At 40.8% G+C, this 9,871-nt stretch overlaps 1 protein-coding gene across 2 annotated transcripts in view; it reads left to right on the top strand.

Annotated features, from left to right (window-relative positions):
- filip1l (filamin A interacting protein 1-like) overlaps window positions 1-9,871 on the top strand; it is a 97,744-nt gene extending 87,873 nt beyond the window's left edge. The window contains exons 1-2 of one of the 2 annotated variants that reach the window (XM_005937322.3): window positions 107-1,154; window positions 6,830-9,871. In XM_005937322.3, the coding sequence (XP_005937384.1) occupies window positions 6,945-9,686 (2,742 nt within the window). In that variant the 5' untranslated portion in view covers window positions 107-1,154; window positions 6,830-6,944 and the 3' untranslated portion in view covers window positions 9,687-9,871. Of the gene's footprint in view, window positions 1-106; window positions 1,155-6,829 lie in introns of those variants that run through there. The other variant, XM_005937321.3, reaches the window with a different exon arrangement.

Raw genomic sequence — 9,871 nt, 5'->3', positions numbered from 1 at the left:
CCCCCCCCCCCCCCCCTTTCAAAATTAGGTTCAAACGATCCTTTTCCTTTTCAACAGAATTCACAGAATCCCACTGAGCATGAGCGGAGAAATCATCGTTACTCCAGCCATTTCCTAACTGTACTAAATGAGGTAGTAAAAATTAGCTCTCTACTACTTTTACATCTGACATTTATGGAAAAAAGCAAATAGTGCTTAAAAGTTTAAAGAAAAGAAGACCTGGCTGACATAATGGGCTATGTTTCTTGAAAGAACAGGTCAGTACTTGGTAACTAAATCTGCCATTATGTGCACAAAAACACTGCCTAGGGAGAAGAAACTACATTTTATGTTTTTTCATCACTCTAATATGCTTGAAACTAAATAGGTTTTAACTCGAATTTCCATAATACAGCATACTAACTGTGCTCACCGCTCCATGACACTAAACAGGTTCTGCTACTAGGTGGCTATAAGGGAAACACTCCCTGAGCTTAATCAGCATCACTAACAAACCTTTTGAGAGACTAAATGCCAGGGGATCTCTTAGGAGTGGGCTGTGTATACATTTCACAAAGATACAGTATGCGTTACAAGTCTTGTCATGTTCTCCAGCACTGGTCTCAGTTACAAAACCGCATCCAAGAATCTCTTATTAACTTTGCAAGCTGATTATTTTTTCCCCTCTTCTCCCTTGGCTGAAAAAATTAGTTAAGCTGACAAGGCCCATAAGGACATACTGTAACTCGAACTCTTCATCTGCCCTCGCTTACTGTTCGGCCTCTAGAGCACTGACAGACCGTGCAGATATTTCACACATTACATACGACAAGGCATACCTTTTCCCTTCTTATTTTTTTTGTGCCACAACCTTTAGTTAAACAGTTACTCCAGCAGGCTTGCTCAAGCGCAGTTACACATGCGAGCAAGCACACCCCCTTCTTGTGAGCCTCTGCAATGCAAAGCTCCATATAAGGACATGTTGATGATGTAATGGTCCATAGGCAGGGAGCACATCCCTTATTGTTTGGTCTGACTGCAGGAATGCCCACATTACTGCTACTAAGAGTCTGAGAATCAGAGAGAGAGCGGGAGAGCCGAGAACCCGGGTGTTGTACGGCAAGTTGATCATGAGCTTGTGGCAGTAAAGCTGGGAGAGAGAGCCGCTGGCACAGGTAGGCACACAAAACATTGCCTTTGAGGAGAAGAACTTTCAAAACTTTAAAAGAGCTGCTCCCTTAATGAGCCTGAACGCACACAGATTTTCAGACTTGCATCTTGTCATTCTGGTTGTTCTTTTAAATTATATTTTGTATAGTTACGGTAAGTTACATCTGAAATGTGTCTTCTTTAAAACAGCTGCATAGCAAAATTAAGACATTAGATTCTACTTAATTAGACATCATTGTGGGGGTTTTAATTCCCAAGTATTTTTTTGCATATTTGCTGAGAAATTCTTATAAAAGTTGAATGAATTTAATAGAAATGATCGGAAAGGAGCACTTAATATGACAACTAAAATATGTAGACTGTAAAATTAGGGAAATCTAAGGTAAGGTCCTAAATGTTCCTTGTTGCGTGCTATGTAAGTCACATAATAAGCAGAAATTAGTACATAATGTACGCCTAATTGAATTACACACAAATATTTGGGTCCCATGTGTAACGACAAGAAAAATGACTGTGTGCGACTGAATGCGTGTGTAATAGCAGATGGCATAGTTCTGTGATGATAGTAATAAGTATATTATATTAATTCAAGTCACACCAATTAAGAGTAATGTCATTAACTGCATTGTATAAAACAGCAGCTGTGTTTAAAGTAAGTAAAACAGTTTTGGTGCTTAAGACCCGAATGTTTCAGGAGAGTCACATCCAGGTCTCTGTTTGGTTCACACCATGTTATTAATCATAATACCACTAGCAGGAAGTTAATAAATACCCGAACAACATATATCACGCGTTTTGATTGCACTCTGGGGGCATATCACTTGGCCTGTGCGGATTTTAAATACAGTCCATGGACCTCATCAATCAGTGTCCTCCCTTTGAACTGTTGTCACACCAGCATCTGTTAAAGAAGGAGGAGATGTTCATGTATGTGCACAGGATATATTAGTCTATACATACATGACCTAATCGCTTGCGGTGAGGAAATGGCACAGCAACCCGCAGAGGAGGCGCAGCGGCACTTTACACACAGCGGGTGAGCCACAGTTTCCAGCATAAAAACAGAGGGAAGCCCTCGGCAAAGCTGTAATGTGTGCTAGTGTGTCTCCCATATGGACTTGGCTGAGAGTTCCCAACTGGATGTTTCCTTTTCTTTGAGTGCATTGATGTTATCGTACATTTGAGAGAAAAGGAAAATATAATATAACATTAAGATATCCACTCAAGGACCCTAACACACTAAATCACTCAGCACGACTTGTTTTTCCATGACATTTAATGACTGACAGTGGTGACTATGCATCTGTCTTCCTGGGGAAACCGCTCTGAATGAAATTAGTACCTGATGCAAAGTTTGCACAGGCTGCTCCATGAGTGGTAATAGTGATAGCTGTTAAACTGTTATGTGACCAACTCTTTTTTCAAGAATCACAGATCTCTGCATAAAGGAGCTACACTCTTGCAATGCTGAAAATGTAGCGTAATGGGGTTCAAAATGTGGCCCTGAAAATGCAACACACATAGTAAATTAGATGGTGACAGCAGGTAGGTTGAGCTACTAACTATCATTTAAAAGTTTGATTGTACTTCCTTTAGGTGCCACCTGAGGTTGGCTCCACAAAGGAGTCAATCGTGGAAGGCTCCCATTTTAAAATGGAAGACCAAAGCATTAGAAAACACGTTTTCAACTTTGACCAAAAAAAAGAGGAAAAAGAAAAAAGGTTTTGGCCTCTATGGATAGTTTCCCCCTCTCATAACAACTCTAAGTGGGATAATTTTTTTAATAACTTATCCAGCTAGACAATTGAGCTTCCCTGACACAGGTAGTTGAAGCTGATTGGAGTCTGCTAAGCCTCATCCACTACTTTGAGTCATTAAACTGGACCTCTTCACTGTATGTATGTTGCATTTTAATAAATTATCTGACTAATATTAGATTATTATGGTATAGACCATCCAAAAAGTTTGTCCTTCAGATGTGCTGAGGGAAATTCTACTACTCTATTATTTCTAACTACACTAATTACACTAATTAGCTGATATGGGTCTGTTGTGTTGCACTTTGTGAATGCAGCTTGCTAACCAAGCTAGCTAGTATTAGCTGCTAACTTAGCCATCCACCCTTTTATCAATAAAAGCTAACGTCTGGCTTGAAAAACAGCTTTGGCTAATATGGTAACGTTGACAGCTCAAGGTGTGGAACAATGGGTGACATCACGATAGATAAGTCCATTGTATTTTTTTTCACCAAGTGTCACTATGTCTGTTTTTGCCGCATCCATGCAACATGCAGTGTGCTCTAAATTATATCTAACAACCCAAAATGGTCTCAGATGTTGCTCTGTTGGCCAATTACATTCATCTCTCTGTGTGTCCCTGATGAGAAGAAGTCCGGGAACAAATTATCTGATTTAAAGGTTTTTTTTCTGTACCACAGAGTACATCAGGCACAGAGTAATATAGTCCTACAAAGGAGGTAGAATTTGTCTTTAGTGATGCAAAGTTCTCTTGCATGCAGTAATTTGGATTAATATCCATTTCAGGACTTTTTTTTAAACGTGTTTTTTTTTTTTTAAGCCAGAGTGACAGAGTTTCCAGTAATACTAGGGAACAAAGTATGTTGATCTTTCTATTTTCGCCGATGACATCACTACGAAAACAGTGGGGACAGAGATAAGAGATTAAATAAATAGTGATTACAAACTGGTTTGAAAAGGACATGTCTGCCTGCTGTAGAGGAGTTTTGCTTTGCAGCTTTTCACACGCATAATCTAATCAAAGAAAACGCAACCTTTCAGCACATGCATGGCTCCTGATGAGGCGATAAGTATTTTGATGACACCACTGGCAAGCACTTTGTAGTCCTGGGCATGATTTGCAATCAACATGTGTAGGAGACAGGATTAAAAACAAGAGCAAGGTATGTTGATAAAACCCAGACAGAAAAGTGCAAGTCCTTGGGGCTATCAGATTCCTTGAAATGAAAAAGCATGATTGGAGATTTGTTTAATACACTGTTGAACACCATGTCACCTAATAACCCCAGCATAGCAGCCATATCAATCCTCTATATGCAAAAATCAAAGTAGTTTATTCAAGACATAAATCATTTTTTTTAAAACTGACATACGTGTAAGTGTGTATTAATATATACCTCCATATAACTTCATATAACATATAACATATAACTTTTTCATGTAATTTCACCAGAATAGATCAAAATGTGTAGATTGTCTCTGTTTTAAGTTAAACTGGAATATAAGTAGTAAAAGTGAATAGAGCTTTTGTAGTTGTTTAAATGTAATTAACTGAAGTTTAAAGTAATATACCGGGGAACCTTTCCAAAAAAAATGGTACTAAAGTATAATAGTTGAGTAAATATACTTTGAGTTTACCATGAAAAGCTAAACTATAAAGGATGATGCAATCTTGTGTTGTGTGATACTATAAATTTTGGTATCGCTCGGATACCAAATACAGGGTCAGTATCGCTGATACCAATACGATACCGATAGAGCAGGGTGTCATGATTTATGAGATGAATCTTCATCAGTTTGTAAATGATTAACATATGTTAATGACCAATAAATCACTGTGACTTTTACTTTCTACAATAATTAGTTTGCACAACAAAACACACTTTTAAGCTTTTCATGCATTTGAAACTGGGTGTTTTTGGCACCTTCAAATGTAAATGTGCCTGTCTCTGAAGCGCTTTGGGTCACCTTCTGTTGTTTAAATGTGCTATAAGCAAATAAAACATGAGAAACAGAAAGGTTCAGACAATTTTCACAGTGCATGTTAGAGTTATATTTATATAAAGTATCAACCCTGGCGCTTCAGTATCGATACGATACCGATACCAGCGTTGCTATCTATATTTGGATTGATCTAACCACCTCTAGTTCAATGCTCTACTCTGACTATACCCAATATTAGAATGGTACATCTTTATTAGAAAATTTCAACATAATTTACTATAAATAAGTTTATTTTTACTTGTCCATAAAAAGATTTCCTCCCATAATGCATTACAACCACACTAATAATTAGGTCTTATTATTAATCATGCAAATTTATATGTACTTTATTGGGTGTTTTTCTGTGTAATAGCAGCACATGGATCTAGTTACATGTGTCCCCCTAAATCCAACTGCCCTTTAGCAGCTACTGAAGAAAGAAATGACATACTGCTGTAGAAGTGACCCACCCTACTGTACCACACTTACATCATGGCCCACAACCCAAGTGTACATGTGGAATTTGTGTGTGTGTGTGTGTGTGTGTGTGTGTGTGTGTGTGTGTGTGTGTGTGTGTGTGTGTTCTGAATAAACCCTGCGGAGCTGTAATTGCTTTTGGAAGCAGGGGGAATTCCTTTAAAAGTATAAGAAAAAAAAAGCAGGGTGGGTAGGTGGTGGTGGGTTTAGTGAGGGGGGTAGTGGTAGTAGAGGAACCCCTTAATTAAAGGATTGTTCCATGCCAGTGGGCCATCTGTGTGGAAACGCCTGGCAGACGCATACACAGCAGTCATAACATATTTTCTCCAGGGGCTGTAGGCACTTTGGTGATGCATGCATGTGCCAGACGCCTTGACCCGGGCTGCACACTGTACTTAAGGGACTATAGCTGCATCACATGGCAAACATATTCTATAGTATAAAAATATGGGATTTCATTAGTTGTGGAAATATAAATATTACATATGCTACCCTGTCGGGTCTTGTTATTTTTCTTAAACAGACTGCTTCTGATTTTATTTTATTTTTGTCAGTTTGTCAGCTGTGACAGACATTAAAAAAGTTTACATTCTAAAGTGTTTCTCATTTTTGCTTGAATCCTGATTTCCTGATTTGCTCTTGTGCAATGATGCAGTTATTTCCTTCTATGAGCTAACAATCAGGCCTCAGATTTAGATTATAAGTGGGTCACAGACATATTTTATTGTGCTTGCAATATGTCATGTTGTCCAGTCAGATGATCACTTTCAGAGGTCAGCATTTGGCTGTGTGTCTCTTTTCTGACAGGGGACGTAGGTCTTATGCTACCACCTCACCCACTGTGGAAACTTTCGGAAATTCACTGATTGTTAAACTTAAGACCCACTATTTAGAGTAGGAACTCAGGTTTCCAAAGCATATGAGAATTAGCTGGCACTGAGGGAACAAAAATGAACCAAAGGTATTTCAGAACATAAAGTGATGCTTTTTTTATTATGTGTTAAACTTTCCATGACATAAGAACTTTATTCCTCCTTTGAAATGCTGGGAAAATAACAGTGTTTATGATGTGTCAGAGCTTGGAGAGCTGGACTGTATGGATAACAACAGTGAGGGTGTAGAGTTCCTTTAGGGGTTTTCTTATATAATATTAGTGGATAAACAGGATTAGCATTTTAGATATTTAGGTTTAGGATGCTCTATTTTTACTCTCTATGGAAGACTTAAGCTGCCAAAAAATAAATAAATAATAATTGAGAAATTATCAGAAGATAACAAAATACAAAGGTAAATATTAAAAGGAAATATCAACCTATATACGGTTTGAAAAATTAATTAACGCCTATTTTTACATTTTCTATATTTTGTGCTTTTTAATTAAATAACGTACTTTTGTCAGGAAAAAAGCTAACTAATCAAATTCCTAAAAATCATGTTCCTTTTTTTCTTTCCTTTTATTACAGGTTAAAGCTGTTAATTGATCAGGAAAAGGCCTACCAAGAACGCAAAGACGAAGAAAACAACAAAAAGGTGGCAAGCCTCAAGGAGGAGCTGACAAAACTCAAATCGTTTGCATTGATGGTTGTGGATGAACAGCAGCGTCTTACCGAGCAGCTGAATCAACAGACAGCTAAAGTTCAAGAACTGAGTGCCAGTTCTTCACAAGCCCAGGAAGAGCTGAGCTCAGCTAATGCTCGTCTGCAGGAAGAGGAGCAAAAGGTCTGTCGCTTGGAGGCTGAGCTGCGTGACCAAGCCAGTCGATACCATCAGGAACAGGAAGCCATGACTGCCAAATTAACCAGCGAGGATGCCCAAAACAGGCAGCTGCGTCAGAAGCTTTCAGCTCTCAGCAGGCAGCTTGATGAGCTGGAGGAGACCAATAAAACCCTGCGCAGGGCTGAGGAGGAACTGCAAGAGCTGAGAGACAAAATTAGCCGCGGTGAGTGTGGAAACTCTGGCCTCATGTCAGAGCTTGAAGAGTTACGAAAACGGGTACTTGAAATGGAGGGAAAGGATGAAGAGCTGATCAGAATGGAGGACCAATGCAGGGACCTCAACAAAAAACTGGAGAAAGAGGCCAGCCAAAACCGGTGCCTGAAAGCTGAAGTGGACAAACTGAATCAGAGAATCATGGACTTGGAGAAACTAGAGGATGCATTCAGTAAGAGCAAACAAGAATGCAGCTCACTGAAAAGCAACTTGGAGAAAGAGAGGTCGGTGTCAAAGGTTCTGACCAGTGAGTTGGAAGTCCTCAAAGTCAGAGTCAAAGAACTGGAGGCTGCTGAAAGCCAGCTGGGAAAGACAGAGTTGACTCTGAAGGAAGATCTCACCAAGCTAAAGACTCTCACAGTGATGCTGGTGGATGAAAGAAAGGCAATGGCAGAGAAGCTGAAGCAAATGGAGAACAAAGTCCAGAACAGTACAGGCAAACTGCAGGCTGAACAGGACAGAGTTACATCAGTTACAGAGAAGCTTATTGACGAAAGCAAGAAAGCACTGAGATCAAAGGCTGAGCTTGAGGAGAAAATCTGCAGTGTTACAAAGGAAAAGGATGACTTGAAGGCCAGGTTAAGAGCTGAGGAGGAGAAGAGTAACGATTTGGAGTCTAAAATAAGCTTGATGAAGAAAAGATTGCAATCACTTGAGACAATAGAGAGAGAATACCTGAGAAACAAGGCTAAAGAGGAGAATATCAAAACGCCAATTGCTAACCGCTTCCAGCAAGAAGACAACAAAGTAAAAGATTTGACCCAGGAAGTCGAACGCCTCCGACGCAAGTTAAAAGACATGAAAGTGGTGGAAGGCGAATCATTAAAAACAGAGGCGTTTGAATCGCTGGAGAAAAGATTTAACAACGAGCAAGAAAAAGCTAAAGCCTTGATGGAAGAGCTGGAAGTATCTAGAAAAGAGCTTTCAAAGTACCAGCTGGTTGAAAAGAAAGAGTGCAACCAAGAGCACGTCCTTTACAAACGCCTTAAGGAAGAGGAGGCCAAGTCCAGCCATTTGACCAGAGAGGTGGCAGCTCTGAAAGAGAAGATTCATGAATACATGGGAACAGAAGAGTCCATTTGCCGCATGAAAACTGACCACTCGACACTGCAGAGAAAACTGACCCAGCAGGAAGTCAGAAACAAAGAACTGGCCAGAGAAATGGAGACGCTCACTCGAGAGCTGGAAAGATACCGACGGTTCAGCAAAAGCCTTCGCCCAGGAATGAACGGCAGGCGCTTTTCAGACCTGCATGTTTCCACTAAGGAGGTTCAGACAGACCCACTTGATTTCATGTCTCCCAACTGCAAGGGTATGCCACCGCTGGAACGTGCAGTGGTGAACGGCAAGCTGTACGACGAGAACGAACCAGAAGAAAATGCTAATTACAGCAATGAGCTGCAGCTCACCAAATGTAGCCCCTCAATTATCAATAATGTAAATAATCTTAACAACAACCTGAAAAGAGCACGAGGCCCACTCCTTAAGAACAAAGACGCTCCTCATCAGGTCAATGGAAAAATGCAACCGCGGCAGAATGGCAGCCATGTTCAGCCTGGAGACGTCGTGCTGACCCACAGTCCTGGGCAACCTCTGCATATTAAAGTGACACCTGACCACGGACACAACACTGCAACCCTAGAGATCACCAGTCCAACCACAGAAAACACCCAGTCATTCACCAGCACTGCTGTCATACCCACAAGCGGGGGTCCACCCAAACAAAGAATTACCATCATCCAGAATGCATCTATATCCCCTAATGCAAAATCCATTTCCCCAACAGCAAAATCTAAGAGCTCCTCTGTGTCTGATGAGCCATGTTCACCAGATAGGGCCCTGTCACCTTTTACTATGGCTACATACTCCAGAGCGATGACCCCAGACTCCTGTGGCTCTGTAACCCCAGACAGAGCTATGTCACCAATACAAATAGTATCAGTGATGACAGGCACCCCCGACCGCTCCTTATCCACGGAGCCAGTCGAGGTTGTTGGAGGACACGCCGTCTTCCGCGTGACCCCCGAAAGGCAGAACAGCTGGCAGGTCCAGAGGTCCCCCAGCTTGGGGCCCAACGTCATCACCACAGAGGACAACAAAATCCACATTCACTTAGGGAGCCCATTCATACAAGGCATCAGCACTTCGTCCCAAACGCAGAGTCCATGCCACACGCCTGGACTTCCGGAACAAAGGACTCAGGTGCTTGCAAACTGCAGTTCTCCTACTGTCAAAGCCAACAGCAAAATCACAAGTAGCATCATGATTAAGCCCACCTCCACCCCAATCCAAAGGCCATCACAAATTACAGTAAGTAATGCCTACGACTGACCTGATAACCCCCAAAACCTTCCATCCCATCCTGCCCATAAGATACCTCTTATACCCCAACTCTATACCCTAAAAAACGTCTGATTTGCTTCATTTTTGAGCTTAAACAGTTGAATGTTTTACTTTTCATTTTTGTTGGTTTGCTTGGTTCTGTGTGATAAAGTTCAAACAACTGTGTGCCTGCA

This window comes from Haplochromis burtoni, unplaced genomic scaffold (genome assembly GCF_018398535.1).
Source record: "Haplochromis burtoni strain Fernald_Lab_line unplaced genomic scaffold, NCSU_Asbu1 Contig_67, whole genome shotgun sequence".
NCBI lineage: Eukaryota > Metazoa > Chordata > Actinopteri > Cichliformes > Cichlidae > Haplochromis > Haplochromis burtoni.
Note: the sequence above shows the minus strand (reverse complement) of the source record. Positions and strands in the feature narration are given on the sequence as shown.